This window comes from Ornithodoros turicata, chromosome 1, assembly GCF_037126465.1.
Source record: "Ornithodoros turicata isolate Travis chromosome 1, ASM3712646v1, whole genome shotgun sequence".
In the NCBI taxonomy this organism is placed as follows: Eukaryota; Metazoa; Arthropoda; class Arachnida; order Ixodida; family Argasidae; genus Ornithodoros; species Ornithodoros turicata.
In genome coordinates, this window is record NC_088201.1 from 68,325,285 (window position 1) to 68,345,379 (window position 20,095).

At 43.1% G+C, this 20,095-nt stretch overlaps 1 protein-coding gene across 13 annotated transcripts in view; it reads left to right on the forward strand.

Annotated features, from left to right (window-relative positions):
* The first annotated feature begins 2,243 nt into the window (after nucleotides 1-2,243).
* The window catches only part of LOC135378362 (casein kinase II subunit alpha-like), a 47,916-nt gene continuing 30,064 nt past the window's right edge, over nucleotides 2,244-20,095 (forward strand). The window contains exons 1-7 of one of the 13 annotated variants that reach the window (XM_064611383.1): nucleotides 2,247-2,372; nucleotides 2,645-2,697; nucleotides 3,060-3,215; nucleotides 3,410-3,452; nucleotides 13,502-13,749; nucleotides 14,330-14,441; nucleotides 17,535-17,942. In XM_064611383.1, the coding sequence (XP_064467453.1) occupies nucleotides 13,628-13,749; nucleotides 14,330-14,441; nucleotides 17,535-17,942 (642 nt within the window). In that variant the 5' untranslated portion in view covers nucleotides 2,247-2,372; nucleotides 2,645-2,697; nucleotides 3,060-3,215; nucleotides 3,410-3,452; nucleotides 13,502-13,627. Of the gene's footprint in view, nucleotides 2,698-3,059; nucleotides 3,216-3,409; nucleotides 3,453-3,869; nucleotides 3,971-5,814; nucleotides 5,874-13,501; nucleotides 13,750-14,329; nucleotides 14,442-17,534; nucleotides 17,943-20,095 lie in introns of those variants that run through there. The other 12 variants (XM_064611388.1, XM_064611381.1, XM_064611382.1 and 9 more) reach the window with 12 other exon arrangements.

The window sequence follows — 20,095 nt, forward strand, 5'->3', positions numbered from 1 at the left end:
ATTTTGCTGAAAACGAGCTCCTTTTTGGAGACAATGTCCTTACACGTGCTACTTCTGTGCGCTTCTTGGCCGTAATTTTACGAGAAAATCTCAACTGGCAACTACATATTGACTTGGTACGTAGCAAAATATCTGGTGGGCTTTATGCGCTCGCAAAATTAAGGCACTTAGTTCCGACTACCACTTCCTACGTGTTAGTACACTCACATATAAAATACGGTTCGAGGCGTACGGTTTGACGTACACTTCTCATCTCAACCCATGCAGACACTGATAGAACACCAGTTGGGAAGCAAGCGAGCTGGTGACATAGATCCATACTGAAGAAACCCCTGTCTTCTGATCTCCGGTCAGATACCCTAACCGCCACATCATAGCAGCACGCCTTTTCGCTTGAGCTAGAGTAGTGGCTCATTTACAGGGGGAACCGAGAACAAACCACACCATTCCCATTCTCTCTTACGTCTTTCTCACTCACTCTCTCATTCAGACACGAGGCAGGGCGATTTGCAGACCACAGTTGAACCTCTGTATGCAATAAGGGGATAAGTCGACTTATCCCCGTAGGACCGTACCCTTTGGACCGTATTGCAATTTATTAGCCGGCTACAGGAGCGTAAGAAAAGGGAAATGAATGTGTGTCAATGGGACGGACAATCAGAGCAGACCCCCCCCCCCTTTTTTTTTTGCGGTTTGAGATTTCTCTAGTTATCCCCTTATTGCATACAGAGGTTCAATTAGGGACGACGTAGACACGTAAGCCTCAAACGCCCAGAAATAAACGAATTCAAACAACTCAGGGAAAAGAGGTGCTGACGCCAGGAATCGAACCGGGGTCTTCTGATCTCCGGTCAGATATGCTAGCATCTTAACCCATTATATTTAGCCCAGAAACAAGCTCTGAGAACTATGCTTTCATGGAGCCTACGGGATTCTGGGTCATTCGCGCTTCCTCTATTCTCTGTTCATAGCATCTTCGATCTTCTGAAATATCTCTCTACTGATGCATACTTTCTTTTATGGGTTCGCAGACCGGAGCAGCACAAAATGTACAGTCACCTTGCTGCCTTAGAAATGTACCATTTTCGTTTCAGTGCCCTGCTTTTGGCGCTTGGTTTCTTCTCAATCACGTCTTTTTGTACTCGTCTCTTAAATGAGCCTCCTATTGCCATATACGAACCGTTGATAAGTTTTCAGTATTCGAACGTTTGTGTCCAACTTAATATCGTGATAACAATGTTGAAACTCTGGTCTGAAAGTGTACATTCATTGCACAATTATTCCCCCCCCCCACCCTTTTTCTCTCTTTTTGTTTGTGTGTAGGATTTTGTTCTTACTGTGACAGGATCGTACCACAGGGCTCGCCCTCACGGTCCAATTGCATCTTGCAAGAAATCTTAATCTTAACCGGTGGCGTAGGCGGGGGCTGGCGTTCTATGCCTCAAACTCCAGCGAAATCATACCTTTGGTAGTGTATTTGGGAGAGCGAAATCGAGGATGAAATCTTCCTCCTCCATGTAAAGTTCCCGTAGGACCCGTCCCGAAATATTTTTCTGGCTACGTTACTGCATAGAACTATCTAAATTAACATCAGTGCTAGATACGCTTTCTAAGTTCTGTTCAGGTATTCTGTTTCTTTTTTGTTTTGTTTTTTTCGAAATACCATCCGCACCCGACCCGCCACGAGAAGAAACACAGGCTTAGGCTGTGAGTACTCCCCAAGGCTGTTCCTGGTGGGTTTGCCTGGAAAGTTTGTTGTACCCATCAACCACATAACAAAGAAAGGAGCTAGGCGACCTGGGCGACTCACTAAATATTTTCTATTACACCTTTTGTTCCACTCGTGCTGTGTTTACTGGGAAAAGAAAGGCATGTCCACTGTCTTTCCGCTTGAGTACAATATGGTGCACATTAAAATCGGTACTGAAGTTGCAAATTAGTATAAATACAAAAACCTGAAATCTCAAGGATGCAAGAAAAACAAAAGCCACCTTGAAAGTGTGCTCCAATTAACCTCTGAAAAAAAAGAGAAAAGAAAGAAAGAAAGAATGAAAGACAGGTTTTCGCATCGGAGAATTTGTAAACGATTGTAAATCGTTGTAAATCATTTGTAAACGAAATTTCCGTTGCCTGGTGACCCGGTGGCAGCGCCCGGTGGTTTGCAGGTCGCGATAACCTAGCGTCTGCCACAAGAACTACGCCTTTTACAACCGGTCCAGAGGGCGCTTTCATAAATTGTTGCGTGTTCTCTGGCCTCGTCTTCGCTCTCGGCGGGCCGGGCGCCATTTTGTAATGTTGTACTGGGTTTAACCCTATTCTTCGACGGGCTATATACAGTTCTTGTAACCAATCGTGACCTTGGTGAATTATTTGTAGGTATCAGTGAACACTTCTTTAGCATATCTACTTACTTAACCCCCGATCGTAGCCTGTTTGATCCCGTAGAACAGATCGCGCGAGAACCAAATCAGCCGCAGCACCGATAACTATGCATACCGGTGTCTTCAGTGAACCCTTTTGCCGCTGATCGTACCGTTTTTATGCTTAGTAACCGGCACGCGCCGAATGTTTCGTGCAGTTTTGCCCCTGGCCGTCTCTGTGGGTGTGTTTGTATGCACTAAATTAACCTTTTTCGCCTTACAAGACCAAACTGGCGCTGACGAGACTTGTACAGGCAACGTGCTAGCCCTAAATCCCGTAAGTTACCATGTAGTTTTTGATCACTTCTTAGGCCTCCTTTGTAGTGAACGTTGATTCATTCAACGTGGTTAGAGCCTGAAACCCCATGTACCGGTATCATTTTTAAATGTGACGCTTTATGCCAAGGTGAACTATGCTGGATAATTACATACACTCTTCGCCGTGTATCATCGGCGCTGATTTAAAGCATTTTACTTGTCATTTTTCGTACCATTTGGCTGCCGCCTCGTCGACTTGGACGCGTTGTGTCGCACATTTTTGGCTAACGTTCATTTGGCGAGTGCCTCTTTCGTGGGAGTGCCTACATTTGGGCATATTTCTTTGCGTCTTTGTGGCTTGGTAAGACGAGATTTTTTTAGGTACGGCTGCACCTTTGGACTGATCACTCATCTGAGCAGATAGTTGTGAATTCCTTTTGGGTGTAGCACACGGCGACCACGTGCTATGCCTTTCAGATGCGCTGGGCTTAATGGGTGACGTCTCCCTGGGCAAACAAGTTCGATTATTCTTTTGAGGTAATCTATATGTGTCCATCGCTTTGCAAGTGTACCGGAAGGCATGATACATGCATCGCTAACAAGCCCCGCACTTCCGACATTACTTTCACTCGTGCATGTTGCTTTGTGGTTACCTCCCGTGCTTTCTCCTGTCATGTAATTGCATATCTATTATCCCCTGATGTTGATTTCCTTTCATTTTTGCTTTCCAGGTGCATTTTCAGCCGAATTCCAACTAACACATTTGCAAGCTTGGTACGTGTTACCCTTTGTCCTCCGTTTTATTGCCAATATTATTGAACATTCTAAATACACACACACGCACACAGTTTGGGAGAAGGGAAATCTATGTTGAGTGCTGAATCTGTTGAGACAAAGGAACACAACCATCCTGTTCAGTGCAGAGGCGGAATGCTTGTGTTGCGCTTAAGTGTCCTGCAGTGTATCGCCTACTTCAGCTGCATGTTCCTCAGGAAAGCCGTGGAATCACTGCTGCAGGCATATTGACTTGTAATTTCTTGTGCACATTTTATGCCATTTTACACATACTTGTTGTGCTAATGCCATGTGTGTTTGAGAGCATCTCACAAACAGGCATGGGCACACAACTTGACATGCACTGCACATATCATATGGAGTGTTTTGTATACTTTTTTTTTCTGGTTTTGCTGCTTTCCAAAGTAACATGTAACCGAAGCAGTCCGAACATGTTCAAAGGAGCTGATGGGTGGCTACACCAACAGTCCTGCCCCCTCATTTACTCAAGTTTGAGGGTTAGTGGCACTCGGCACCGTGAGCTATCGCATTTCAGCAAAATGTGAAATAAGCTGCAGGGGCCGTGTGTTTCTACTGGTGGTGCACAGATTACTCTAGTGACAGTGTGGCAAGCGGGAGGCCGTTGGGAGGCTTTTTGATAGCTGTTTCGTAGTGATTTCATTGTGGAATGTCTCACATTTTACGAGGCCTTTTAACAGTAACAAGAAGAAATTCTTATTTCAACCTTTTTCCAATTCAAAAGTGGGAAGCTGTTAAGTGTGTGGTAGAACAACACATGTTTCAAGATGGTGCTGACATTGCAATCAATGCAAAGTGAGTCTTGCAGGTGAAAACCGATATTGTTTGTGACGTGGCGGTTGATTCGAATGAATTTGAAATAGCGTATTACACAGTTTATGATTCAGCGGTGGCTTTACTGGAAGGCTCTGCTCTCAACCCATGAACTCAAATCGGTCATTTGCATTTTTCCTCCCCTGATGTCAGATCGCTTGATGAGTTGGTGGCGTGTTCCAGAAGTTCGCGGGAAATAACCTCTGCGCATATGACAAAATAAAAGGCCTAGACAATTAGCGTAATATCCACAGAAGACACGTCCATTTTCCAATTGCCCACAAAGTTCTGAGGACTGATTCAGGTTGGTTGGTTTAGAAGTCATTCGGACCTATCATCTCTATAAGTGGATGTTTATCAACGCGCTGTGCAAATAGATTATCACACTCTGCGATTCTGTGTATTTGAAATCATTACGGTATCTGCAACAATCTACCTTCTTTACATGTTTCACTGTTAAGATACAAGCTTCCTAGGCCTAAGAATCCAGGCCTATAAAACCTTTCAGGTCAGTCTTTCAAAAACCAGTCTTGGATAGTAACTAAACTACAAGTAACTTGTAACTGTAGGTAGTTACTTTTTGTAGTAACTAGTCAAATGCCCTGCCGTTTCTCTCAAACAGGAATTCCGCATATTTTGTCATCTCATACACAGCCAGGATGGCCTTAGACTCTAACTCCCATGGCCTTACTGTGGACCATAAGAAATTCTCTGTTTATTGCACGTTACAACTGTGCTTAGACAGTACAAGTGCTAGAACAAAAAATTTTAGTTACATTTATTCGGCTTTTTAAAAATTAACTGTAAAGTAACTCACTGTAATGCGGTAATTGTAGCTGTCATTTCAAAAAGAGTAACTGTGACTCAGTTACTATTTTTTGCAGAATAACTGTTTCTGTAACACCCATGTCGGTAATTACCCGTGACTGTTAAAAACAACTACTACAAGGGATGAACAGGATACCAACACACAGTGCTACACACAACTTTTTAGTACTTTGTGTTTTTTGTCCCTTGTCATAGCTTTTAAAATATTGCACTGAAATGTGGTCTCACTGCCTGGCGGCTGCCACTTTGATATTTGAGATTTCAAACATGTCCCATACAATGCATTTTTGGCTTTGTCTTCTCTGCCAAACTTTGTCCGTGCCATTGAGGTAAAAACAGGTCCAGAAAAGAAACAAAATGTGGACATTTCTTCCAATGAAAATGCCACACAATGCGACACATTCATCAGCGTTTGCCTGTCAAAGCTATGCGACTGCCTGACACCTCTTTCAGCCACGGAGGCTGCTTTCGTCACTTCAGAACTCCAACGCACGGTCCCTACACCTTTTTCCTACACCTACACCTGTTCCACTGTTTTTTCCATTTCTTCTTTTTTTTTTTGGTACGAGTCTATCCGCTTTTGAGTTGATAAACCTTGTAACCTGCATAATCAGCACCAGAAGTGTACGAAAGTAAAAGTTTTATATTGCTCTCACACCAGGTGCCACAGTAATGTTCTGGACATTGCGTCAGTCCGATGGCAGAAGCAAGCACTGCTTATCTGGAGTGTCTCGTTTCTGAGTGTGTACCTTGAAACTGGGATTGTTTCATTTACACAAACACCCAATGTGCAATTAATTAATTTCTGGACAGACAACTTCAGCTATCACGCAAGTCCTTGTTAGCATAGAAACAACTACATGACATTGCTGCCTCTATTGGTAACGACCAGGGTATATCCTTGCGCCAGAAAACTCCAAACGACCAGGGTTGTTAAAGTTACTTTTCAAAAGTAACTAAGTTACAGATACTCAGCTTCACAAGTATTTAAGTTACAGTTAGAGTTACTGACAGGAAGAAATACTGAGATAAGTTACAAATACCTTGGAAAAGTATCTGTGTACGGGTGGAGTTACTTTTTGCAATTCAGTACGCAGACCATATTTCTCGCCTTTGACTCGTAATAGGTGTCACTCTAGAGCCACAGAGACATTCCTTCTTGGGTAATCGTACGGAATTGCAGGCAAAACATTGAAAGGAACGCCTAAACTGGGGGTAACTGAGACAGGGACAGGTGAGATGCTTAGAAACTTCGTCTTCGGCTCACAGCGGAGACATTTCAGCTCAAGGTTCCCGTTCTCCTTCGTTCCGATGAATTTAAAGTGCTCTCCATATTGTGGCCACGGTACTTCTGACAGAACGGAGCCAACTTTGCTTGGGCTGCTCGTAGTTAGAGCCTCACAGACGGTGTCCGCGCCCGAGGTGGTGTCGACGCCTTCAAACTCTGCCATTCTCTTCACTACCGCCAAGGCTGCCAAGGGAGTGGTGAGGAACAAGCAATGTCACGTGCGAGGGCGTGAGCATGTGCGGAAAGGGCGAGGAGGAGTGGAGCTCATGCCCGGTGTCGGTTAGGGAACCTTGACGGGTTGCTGCAGCTTCTCACGTGCATGGAGGATCCCTAGTGTCGGCGCGCCCTTCACGCCACCTCCTGCTCGGCGACGGTGTTTCGTCGTTTTTGCTCAAAAAATACTAAAAAAGGCAGGTACAAGTTACCGAAAAAAGTAATTAAGTTACAGTTAGAAGTACGTGTTTGAAAATGCATCTAATATTTCCTCAAGATACACAAAAAGTATCTAAGTACACGTACTCAGATACTTTTACTAAGTTGCTTAACAACCCTGGTAACGACCCATAAAAGTGGACCAGTATTATCATGCCGAGTTCGGCAGTTGCTGTAGAACCCTTATCGTTGGCGAGCAGTTAATTATCGTGAATTTTAAGAGCACGCAAAATTTTCCAGGATGATTTTACACTTTGAACACTATGCTGGAATCACAAACTGTATCTTCGTAGTTGGTTGTACAGGTTGCTGGTACGCATTCGAACTGCTTTACAGCACAAGTGTGGCGCAGTGCGTTCCTTATCGAATGTGCTAGTGGCAATCTCGCACTTGTGATGAAGTAAGCCAATCAAGCCACAGCTTTTAGCATCCAGAATTCGCAGAATTTGGTGGCCACAAAGATGAGCCCCATTAACGAAAAATCGAGGCAGCGAAATTAAAGGGTTTTACAGTACTCTGCGCAAGCAGATCATAGTGTTTCGCACATCTAAAGCTCTGAAAACGATTCAGTCCTGGTAAATTTCAAGGTGGCTTAGCATTGCCGTGCAGAGTTATAATGCGGAATGTACGAAGACCATAATCAAAGCAATCAAAATGGTGGCAGTGCAAAGAGCTGTTGAGAAGGTGCTCTCCATACGGCGCCGTGTCGCACAACAGCGATACAGCTGAGATTAGAGAGCACTTCACTGCAATCACAGCCGATTTATTCTGGGGGTAGGTGTGCAGTGCACAGGATGAGGATGAGGATATCTGTTGTGAAGCTTACGAAGAAATGCACACCCATTGGAACCTTCCGTCTAATGTATGTGGGAGAGAGGGTTCTTTCAAGGCTGCTATGCTCGAGAGTGTGCTGTAGTTCTGGGTAATGAATTGTGTTGCTCTGTTTTGGACTGCTTTGGATTGCTTAGAGTATTTTGTGACAGGTTTCAAATTATGGTGGTGGACTGACTAGCATTGTATAAGCGAGAGTATATGTTTCTTGCGAGGCTAGATGCAAATTATGTCTTATCAATCCAGGGCGTTAGTGGGGAACTTTATCAAATGCTTTGTTAAGGTCGATAAATAGGACACTAATCTGTCCCTTGAAATGCACACTCATTCCTACTGGTTCAGAGAAAAGGCCGTTTTTCTTGGGGGCTATCTGCTGCGCACTGTGATGTAGAAGCTTTAGTTTTGGTATGGTATGGTCCTGGTTTTCTATGCAACCATCAGACCTTTTGCTGTAAAACTGTGGGATGGCAGGTTCATGTCGATGCAGGAAGCAGACTACTCATATCAGCTCTGGGTTAACTGTCACGACCTTTAAGATCTCATTAGAGAAGCTACTTTGCATATTAATATACAGTGGGGGTACCCAACTTTGAACTGCCGCTACTTTATAGGGTCTTCAAGACTATTTTGGTCCCAAATTTGAGAGCTTGACTTAAGGGTCCTATTTTTTTTTTTTTTTTTTTGCTTCTCACAAAATAATACGGTATGCATGACCTACCCTGTTGCAACCATAAGAAGTTAGCTATTCGGAGAAGGGTACGAGTCCCCGCCCATGGAAACGAAGAAATATATACATATCTGGGGATTTGGAAGGCATACAACCTGATCTTGATGGAGCATGCCTCATTTGCTTCCCTTCGATCAAATCTATTATAATGTCTATTTTGTGGCTTTTTTGTAGTTTTGGGTCGTTTTTCTACAGCATTCTGTAATTTCGTCTTCTAGTGTTCATTTTGAAGTATGAGCACCAAGGTGTTCACTTTCTGTGAACCTGTTCTCTTTGCACCTGCCTTGTTTGGCCAAGAAGTCCTATGTCTTTTACTTGTTAACATCGTGGCTGATGTACTGCATTTTTGGGCTTCTTTGGACAAGTACAAAGTGCACTTGCGAGTAAATTACCTGTGTGGATTTTTTTCCGAAAATCAATGCAGAAGGCAATATTTTGTGCTTAGTGCTGCTATACCACTTTTCCTAACCTGTGCTATACTGGTCAACTCTAGTATTTATCCCATTTGAACGATTTGCAAAGATTGAAATTATTGAGGCAGATGTGACTGATTGGGGATGTGACTGATTTATTGGGATTCATTAAGACTAATTATTGGGATTTATTTGACTTTAACGTGGCAATTAGGCATTGGCTAACCAATAAGTATGCAGATTGGATTTATATTTGGAAAAGTAGAATACGAAACGATTTGAAACTTAGGCACCATTTACATAGTTCTCTTCTGAAGCCATATACTTAGCCCAGTGCAAATCTGTAGGTCTTCTACATGTTTGGGAATATAAATTAAGCCGGGATGCTTTTTTGATCCACCCTCGTAATTAATGTAGATTCTCTGGCATGATCGTTTTTGTTTTGTTGCCTAAAATTCAGGTTCCATTCTAAAATTCTAACAATATTTACGAATCGACGGTGAAAGGATGTGTGTTATTGTGGCTTGCAGCTGCGAAACATGTTCCTTTTTGAATGATGTCTGTAGCTCACCAGCTGTTTTGCGTATAAAAGTTGCCACTGGTAAATTGCCTTAGTATGTTTGGATAGTATTTCTGTAGTGTACTTTTTGTGCTGGACCTGTTTTAATTTTCTGTGCTATGAAATGTTTGTTCATGCGCTCATTTTGAACTTGGGAGACTCGGGGAGCCCAAAAGGACAGATACAAAAAACAAAAACAAAAAAAGTTTGGACGTTTCCTCTGTGTCAAATGATTACAACTGGTCATAAGGCCGTAGTGTAGTGCCTGTGACAGCATAATATTTCTCATCAGTGCCTGTGTAAGACAAGGCCATAATCGGATGCAAGGGAGAGGGAGAGCAGAATGAGTTTTCTTCTTCTGTCTGACAGAATTGGAGCTGTGCCCAGAAATCTTTGTATAAATTGGCAGACACTGAGTAATGAGTATGCCATTACAGACATACTTAACCTGCTCCGGAGTTGTTGTTTCTTGTCCTCGCACTTTGAGTGGGGGACCCATTAATGACTGGTTTAAGGGCTTCTGTTAGATGGTTTGTTGAGGTTGCTAGAACCAAAGTCTGAGATGTGTTCACAGACGAGTGGTGTCTTGCGTGGCAGATGCAGACGTCTCTGTAGAATTAGATGCATTGGACAAAGTGCTGGTGTGTTCTTAGTTACTTTTCCCAACATAATGCATGTTTTTTATTTGGTAGCCTTAGATTTTTATCTTGAGTACCATTAATTAGTCAAATTAGAGGATATATTGAACATCTGAAGTAAGTATATAGCTTGTGGCACTTGGTATGAGAATGCCATTTGATTTCCTATCTCTGTCGGATTTGCTCTGTCGGACTTCTTTCGTGCTTGGGGATGCAAATTGACTGTCCTGACTATATGAGTATCGTGACTGTTATGTGTGTACACAACAGAGAGTTTTAGATGTTAGAGAATATTTTCCCTGTAATACAGGAAAGGCACACCATTAGAAGTATAGCTAGTTTTTAATTGAAATCCAGCCATATACTGAACAGTGTGTGTTAGAATGTGTGTATCTGAGTATTTTTTACTTTATTTAATTGACATATTCATAACAGTTTGACTTGTGTTATGATGCCTAATTTTCGCCTGACTGTGTTGGCAGTGTGCTGAAATTGTGTAAAACACCACAGGAACTATACAGCTGTTTATTTTATCCATTACAGAATTTTTATTGAAAAACTAGCAGAGCAAAATAGATGCCGTTTTTGCAGTTGAGTTCTACGGCCAGGCTGACATCCCCTTGAAGAAAGTATGCAACTACAAGATGACTAATTACCTAAAATTCATTAATTAACTCTTTAATTAGGGGATTTCGGGCAAAAGCGGGAGATCAGAATGAGAGACCATCCTAGTTGAAAGCCATTCCACGTTTAAAAAATCCTGAAACATGTACTTGCGTTAAGATATCTTCCCCAAATTGTGATATGAAAATGAATGGAAACTGAAAAAGTGCGCCTGAGAAGCGCATCACCTTAGCCGACGGAGGCTTATCTGGGCGGGAAAGCGGTTTATCTGGCCCACAGGTTGCCACCTACTCCGATCATCTCCATTGCTCCAAATCACGTGGCCCTCTGACGTGAAATGAGGGCTGTACCCCCTGCGTTCCAGGTCGCAACGGTTTCGGCTCATTTGCATATCAAAATTCGGGGGTGGATATCATATATATATGCACGTGCATGTTTCAGGGTTTAAAAAATGTGGAATGGCTTTCAACTGGATCGTCTCTCATTCTGATCTCCTGCTTTTGCACGAAATTCCCTAATTAAAGAGTTAATGAATGAATTTTAGGTAATTAGTCATCTTGTAGTTGCATACTTCCTTCAAGGGGTTGTGAGCCTGGCCGTATAACTCAAACGGCATCTATTTTGCTCTGCTAATTTTTAATAAAATCTATGTATTGAATAAAAATACACCCTCTGTATGTGTGTGTGTGTGTAAATATATATATATATATACACATACATACAGGGTGTTTGCTCTGTGTCCAGAAATTTTATTTAAAGTGAGCGATAAAAGAGAAACGGGCGCTACTTTTCAGCTACTTGACTAAAAAACATGTGCTACTTGTGAACCAGTACCTGTTTCTTGCTCAAGTAGCAGAAAAGTACCACTTGCTTTTCTTTTATCGCTCGCTTTAAATATAATTTCTGGACACATTACAGCAAACACGCTGTGCATATATATAAACGATTTCACGCAAAACTAAAAGGCTTTAGTTAAAAACCACCAGTGATGACCCAATACAGCTACTCCTTTTAGATGCATTTACACAAATGCACAATGTCCAAAAATCCGGCCAATTTTTTTACTGGTGTGTAGAAGTACGTGTAACGGGCAATTATTTACACAACATTGAAGCATGCTCTTACAGCCGGGATCAACATTGTCACTCTTTGGCTCCGAACATGTCATGCCCTGTAGGACTCTACAATGCCCCCGCAATATGCATGTGACATGCAGTATCCCTGCACTACCTGCCTTCCTTCCTCCCTGTAATGTTACCATGTTCTAACCACTATTTAATGTGGTCCTTTCTGGAGACAGTTACACAACTATAGTCAGTGACAACTTAAGTCCTACAATTGGGACCACCCACTCATCCATGGAAGGCTCCTCCGATTGGCTACCAGCCTTTGCACGACGCCCCCGCTTCGCAATGTAGTGCCGGCTCTCTCTCGCCCCCCAGTCCTCACTTGCAACCAACATAGCTCTGAACCAAAACAGCCCTCGAGTTGTTTAAATGGAATCTTAAAAGTAAGTCTTGTGGACATAGAATGCGCGGGCGACATTTAACTGTCTCATAGTAAAAGAAGTAAGACAGCTCTGTGTTGCAAACTTTATCAGAAGATTTCCGCCATTGTCTCGTTTCTCCTCAGACTGTTTTGGGCATTTTGGGTGAAAACTACTATCGTTAAAATTGTGTACTTAATTTTGGCTTTTTTTATGTCTCTCATTATATAAATTATTTCTTCTTTATTTGAGCCAGTATTCTGTTTTTTCCACTGGCACCGCTCAAACAAGTTGGACCTGTAGACGTATAAGAGGAGAGTAAACTTTACGTGTTGTTGTTGTTGTTAAGGGAAATTATTGTTCATACACAATAAGTTTGATTTCAGCAAATGGGAATGGGCCTTGGCTCATGATGACCACAATAACTTAGGGAACGAGGACTTTGAATGGGGTATTTAATATTTGACCGCACTTCCGTCAATTATGTTGCAAGAGTTTCTCCTTTGTGCTCGCCCTGGACAAAACGTGCACATTCAGCTCTGGTGTTTGGTATTTTGTTCACAACGACATGCTGTTCATGTCGTTGGAGTTTGCAGCCAATCTGGGCTCCCGTGTGCCTTCGCATCTTGCATTTCTGGAGACAGTTACACAACTATAGTCAGTGACAACTTAAGTCCTACAATTGGGACCACCCACTCATCCATGGAAGGCTCCTCCGATTGGCTACCAGCCTTTGCACGACGCCCCCGCTTCGCAATGTAGTGCCGGCTCTCTCTTTCTCCCCCCAGTCCTCACTTCGCTGCGCCGCACTACATTCGCGCGCGCGGAGCGATTCTTGTGTGGGGCGGGGTCAAGTGTATGACTCATGTTGTCACTGACTATAGTTTTGTGCGTGGGACGCCCGTGAGAGTGGTTCAATGCAGAGCTGTCCTGAGGACAATTTCTGTCTGGGGCGGGATGAGTGTGAAACCTCCCCTCTAGACCCTTTGGAAGCACTGCTTAAAGATGGCACAATATATATCCAGAACAATTTTTTTTAGCATATGTATTGTAGACATGACAAGGCAATTCTGTTGCAGAAATGTTCTACACTGCAAAGCTCTAAGGAGAATTCTAACTAAGACAAAATGCAAACTAGTAATATCCTAAATGCTACAGTGAAAACTTGTTTAGGCTCTCTGTGACCCCTGCTCGAGATTACTGCCCCTCTTGCACCCCCTTCAGAACGGCTCTGGTTCAGCGTCGTTAATAGATAGGAATAAATGAATAAATTGCCATGATGCTACATGGAGCCCAAAGGGCACATCAGCGTAAAATGCTCTGAATGAACTTTTAACGTGTTTTCTTGCAATTTTGTTCATTTGGGCTTAGGTTTGGCTGTTGTGTTGTGGTGTTGTGGGCAGGCAGCTAAGAGGCGTTGGCATTGGCAGAGGAGTCTGCAGGAGCGTTAGTAGCGGAAGAAGACACAGTGGGGCCTTCCTGGGCGGTGCTTCCCCCATGCCTCTGCCCAGCAGGTCGCGCGTATACCCGGACGTCAACTCCCACCGCCCCCGGGACTACTGGGACTATGAGTCACACGTCGTAGAGTGGGGGTATGTCTGCTCTTCATTGCATGCTCAGTTAAGTGCAGAACGAGTTTATTGGGGATGGACCAGTTGGCCTTTGCTGTCGCTACTTAATTTTTCTTTGTCACTTCGTGTCGGCCGTGTCTCTTAGCGGACGCTCGGTGGATGTGGGTGATTGTCTGTGATCGAAGCCGACATTTGGCAGAGCATTGGCAATAATTTAAATACATTCGGTCCTTGAGTTTCTGTGGTCTGCCTTTCACAAATTCGAACCCCTCGCAGGCCATGGGAGCCAATAACAAACATCAAAAGCATTTAACCAGCAGTGCCCGCTGCCATTTTTCCGATTCCATAGCGTGTCCGGGGCCCCCCAGAGTGGTGTGTTTCCAGTATCTCTTGTGTCTTGGAACCAAGGAGACTGATAAATATAGGTCCAAAGCACGGTGCGTCTACCGCTTGATATTATTCGCAAATTTTCGGGGGTCCTTTTGCAGGGGGTCCTTTGCCCCTAACCCTCGCGAAAGCATAGGGCCTACTGTAATAGAACTTGAACATTATGTGGCTCATAGTGAAGCTTTACCTCACTGAAGGTTGACAAAAGCAATGACGTATGCAAATTCTTATTCCAATTCAGTGTTCAAGATGACTACCAACTGGCTCGTAAGTTGGGCCGTGGCAAGTACAGTGAAGTCTTCGAAGCCATCAATATTGCAAATAACGAAAAATGTGTTGTCAAGATTCTCAAAGTAAGTGACCTTTTGCAACATTTCACCATTGTGATAGTGGTAATAATGTCCACCAATAACATACAATGGAATTGGTGATGTGGTGTGGAGCAGTGTACTGCTTGTGACACACGTCTGAATTCCAGGCTACTCTATATCTCAAACTTTGCAAGCGTGTATGAGTAGCAGTCTTTAGTTCGCAAGCAGTTTGAAGCAAATCATTTTCGTCCACAACATTGTAAGATTGATTTGATTGATTTGGAGTACCTACTGCTTGTAAAAACATGACACTGTTTACAAAATGTCACACAGTAGAATGGTAAGCTTAATATACAGGGTAGCTACCTATAAAAGCTTACCCGTGCCGGCATGCCATACTCACCAATTACTCAATGCAGGTGGAAAATTCCTGTATCTACATGGAGCTCTAATTTGTACGTTTCATTGTGGTAAATTTCAAAGTGATTCAACTTCGCAATTCAGAGTTACAACCAAAACCTCCAAATCCCTATGGTAAAACAGTCAATTACGAAGCAATGTTGGGTAAATTTTATCAGTAGCTGTACCCTGTATTTTACTCTACAGTGCACCGAGAGCTCGGACCTGTGTAAATATTTTGCATACCTGGAAACTGGTAATGCCAATGACATTGCAGTATGAACTGCATTCATGTACCCCTCGTGAACTCCTTTGCTATTCATGCTATTTGAAAAGATGCAAAAATTTGTACCCCTGTGATAGAGGCAGTCTTCAATTATAATTGAAATCAACGGCCACTAAACGTGCGTGTAGCACCACCAAGCGTGTATCATGTCAACCTGTCAGTGAGCATTGAACCCAATGCTCTTTGACAAGTTGATGCGCTATATGCTTGGTGGCGCTCCATGCATGTTCAATGGCAATTGGTTTCAATCCTTATTGGGGACTGTCCGTGTGACGGGTATGATAACCCTATCACATGGGCAGCCTTCAATGCTAATTAAGATCAACGGCCATTGAAGATATGCATAGCACCACCAAGCATGTAACATGTCAACCTATCAGGCAGCATTGAATCCAATGCTCTTTGAGAGGTCGACACATTACACGCTTGGTGGCACTACACGCATCTTCAGTGGCAGTTGTTAATGTTCATTGAAGACTGCCCATGTGACAGGGGTATTAGTTGCAGCACACACATCGTGCCACTTGCAGTAGTATCAATGCGACATGGTAGGCGTTAAGTGCCACTGCTGTGGTGCTACGCACCTTGTATCCTGCATTAACCCCTCACAACATCTTATTGTTGTGAAAACATTCATGTTTTTGTTGTGCATTGTACCATGATTCGTAGTGGGAAGTGTGTTTTGTAATGGACTGGGGTAAACCCGACATGCTGTTTCTGTTTGTGCCGAAAATGTGTTGCATTGACTTGGCAAATTTGGGAGTTCAATTCAGAAAATTCAATTTTTCTTGACTGGAAATTGATTACTGTGCTTGAAAGTGGTAGCAAAAGTTAACCAAAGATAAATACCATGGACCCCATAATCTTGGGACAAGTATGCTTATTCATAAAATTTTGTGACGTGTTAGCAAAACACCCTGTATCAATTATACATGTGGTACAGACGATAGTTCTGGCTGTAGTACCTCTGTACCCCTAGATATGCCGGGTTTGTAAAGTCAAAAGGGTGTTTGGTCAATACCCGGTCAACTTCATGGGTCGGCATTGGGTGGAACGGAGCTTTCCCGAGAAATGTCGCGCTAGGTACGCCGTATGTGTTTTTTGATAGCTTTGGTGTTCACATTGCACTTGGGCAGACTTGTGGCTCATTAAACCTAGGCCCAGATGCAGAGCACGCTCTGTGTCCTTCACCTGCAGCAGCCTGTTGTCGTGCTCCGGGCACCTCTTTTCATTCGACTCCTGCCCGAATGCAGTGATTCACCGGTTGCTTTGTTTGTGTCTTGATGGCACCCAGTGGGAGGAATGGAGGTGTGGTATTGGGTGCCATTTTTAGAGCAGCAGGCTAGTCTCCTGACATCAGTCTGTCTGCATTTCCTACTGGGGGTACTATTTTGGGAAGGGATGCCAAGGTAGGAGTCTGATGATCCTTGTGGGGAGTTTGTCACTCTCATGGGACGACAGAATTAGCCAGCAAGGTGTCTTTAGGCACAGCACCAGATTTTTTATTTTTATTTTTACAAATGCGTTATCTAACGGTGTGCTTAAAATTGTACTCTTCTAATTTGGGTAATGCAACTGTTGTCAGTACTTTTGTTGCTTTCATACATTTTTCTTTATTGCCAGTGTGGAATGATCACATTGCGCTGTGATGTAAAGAATGGGTCGTACAGTGAAGAGCCGTTCTGAGGGGACTACGTGAGCATGGTTGCCACTGGTCCTTGAAATCCTTGAATACCCTGAAATTTGAAAATGCTGTTTTCAAGGCCTGGAAAACTCGAGTTTTCCACAGTCCTTGAATACCCTTGATTTTGCATCTTTTTTTTTTAATTACTATTGTGGAGCTGTTAGTGCAAATTCCGCTTATCCGGAGTCGGAGCTGTAGTGTCAAAACCACAAGTGTTAGCACTCATTGCAATAGGAACCAGCAGGAGAAACCAGAAGTGTGAGAAATGAACGTTGCTCTGCATTGTATTCACCAACCTTCCTTTCTATCCTATGATCTTTAACATTCAGGAGTCGTCAATCACGTTTGTGAGCAGATCACTATGGCTTATAAATATTTTTGTGAAATGTTGGTGCCCTGGCCATAAACTGTACTTTACATCCCAGGCAGAATGACATTTGAGCTGTAAAAGGTCCTTGAAAGACCCTCAAATTTTTGTTTCAAAATTCAGTGGGAACCATGGAGAGGGGGCAAACACACAGATGTCTGTGGGAATTTAAAGGGTTCCAGTGATTGATAATGCGCATAATAAATTATTCCGCTCTGTGATGGGAAATGTGAAACAGCTGTTCGGTAAATAATGGGAACGCGAATAAAAATCTACAAATTGATGCTCGGAGAACAAACTATCCCTGTAACACGGTAAATTTCTTGCCTGCTTCGAAGGTTAGCTACTGTGGCGAGCAGTTGTGACACTAGCTCAACGATGGTGACATGTTCCACGCAGCCGGTAAAGAAGAAGAAGATAAAGCGCGAGATCAAGATCCTGGAAAACCTGCGCGGAGGTCCCAATATTGTAACCCTGCAGGCAGTGGTGAAGGACCCAGTGTCTCGGACCCCCGCCCTCATCTTCGAGCACGTGAACAACACAGACTTCAAGCAGCTGTACCAGACGCTGACGGACTATGACATCCGCTTCTACCTGTATGAACTGCTGAAGGCGTTGGACTACTCTCACTCTATGGGAATCATGCACCGGGACGTGAAGCCTCACAATGTCATGATTGACCATGAGTGCCGGCGGCTGCGTCTCATTGACTGGGGCCTGGCCGAGTTCTACCACCCAGGGCAAGAGTACAACGTACGGGTCGCCTCCCGATATTTCAAGGGGCCCGAACTCCTCGTAGACTACCAGGTATGCTTGAAACACTGCCTTTCTATTTCATCACGTTGGCAGCCTGGTACTCTGGATGTGCTTTGTGATGGTTATCAGTGATGGGGAGTATGTGAAGTACCAAGTACTCAAGTAGCACTTTACTTTAAACACATTTCAAACTGTGTACTGTACCTCAAGTACTTTTCTTGAGTACTTACCCATCAAGTACCCAACTTCGACTGTGGACAAAAATTGAAAAATATCAATAAATACCCGTTGTGTCATGACAGGGCATCTTGAAGGAAATCCATTGTTTACTGGCTTGAAATATTGAAAAGTAATAAGAACTACCACTCTTACATTGTTCAAGAATGCAAAGATACACACACAAGCTATGCATGGCAATATTTGGGTCTGCCCTATCTATGCTCCATGGGCGTGGTTCTATTGCTTTTCTTACACTATTCCCTCTGTTGGCAGTTAAAAATCATTCTATTTCGCAATGTGTGACTGACTTCAAAGGGAAAAAAAAAAGAAGACAGAGGCATATATGCTTTCATTCTTTAGTTTTACATTTTACCTCGTTGGCATTGTAAATAACATGGATTATTTTATTTAAATAGCCACGATACTTGTTTAAGTATGCCTCATGCATATCATACCCACGTCTTAGCACCAGAACATTGTGCATTGCCATGTAATTGTGGGCATGTAAATGCAAATCATGCCATCTGGTTAACTTCAAATCATGCATAACGAGTAAGCTTGGACAGTCTTGCAACAAACACCTGCCGAAAATTCTCTCTAAAGTCTGGCAAAAAATTCACACAATTTCTCACTCATTGCAGCCACCAAACGGTGAAACGTGAAGTGATGTAGTTAAATTTGGGGTGCACTTCATGAATATTTTATTAATGTTTTTATTTATGCTTGTTACGCTACATCGCCTTGCAGCATACAGTAGTGGGAGTACAAAACGAAAAATGAACATGTACATAACATTACAACAATCACTGCACTATACAGTCATGGAAACTATCATTGTCCATAAAAGACTATAATTAGTTTGACTATAGACTATAATTAGACTATAATTAGTAAAAGACTATTTTGACGTACTTAGCCTAGTTCTTTGTACTTTAAGTATGTTTACAGTATGGTACTTTGTACTCTACTTAATCCCTTGGACGATCAGTCACCCCAATGTGCGCAGCATTTAATGCAGCTTGATTTAACGAACCTCCGGCATAGATACAACGGAATGAAAAGCAAAATATGCGCTACAAAAGAGAGGAGAATAATTCTTACTTTATTCTGCTCCCCAAACATAGGCTAATGTAATGCACCTCAAGGACCTCCTTGGTCTGATATAACTTAAAACACACAGGGAAAAAAAACCACCCACCTTGGTGCATTAGAATCTACGGCGCAGATATCGCTGAAACGTCAGGATGGGACACCTCACTGACTCTATCCTCATCTCTATACTGTAATTCATCATTTCTTTTAAATTCTGGGTCATCACAATCCTCACATTTGTCTCTCTCGAATAATAGCTGCAGTGTTTCATCACTGATGAGACTCCTGCTTCTCCGCGATCACACGTTCTCATAGAAGAAACGCGCTCCCGTGCAAATTGCCACTGTAAATACTGGTTTGCCACTGCCATCTGTCTTTAAAAGGACTAACCAAATGACAGGAGCATTGACAGTGTCGTGATCTGTTGGAGTGCTTTTAAAACAAGCGCTTTTCTGGAGGCCGGCAGATCGCCGGCTTCGGAAGCGAATGGGTTGAAGTACCAACGATGGTACTTTACTTTAAGTACAGGTTTGACGCACATTGTCCATGACTACTGGTTAGTTATTTCGATCACTAAACAGCTATCGCAGATAACAGGAAGCTCCATTCTGGTTGTTACCTGTGTTTGTTTGGGCTGAGTCAGACTTGTCTGGATAAGTGAAAGTTCCATACTCTGCTTCTGTATGTTCCTAATCACATCGCGTGTATTTTGCTCACAACCTGTCTGGAAGCATAGTTTTGTAATGTAGCACTGGGTTATTTTTTTACGTGCCCCACAACTACACTTGTGCAGTTTTACTAGCAGGTTTCAGATCAGAAAGTTGTTGGACGAAAGGCTTCCCAAAGCACATCAGTACCCTTGGCTGTTTCAAAGCGTCTGCGTTGCATGTTGG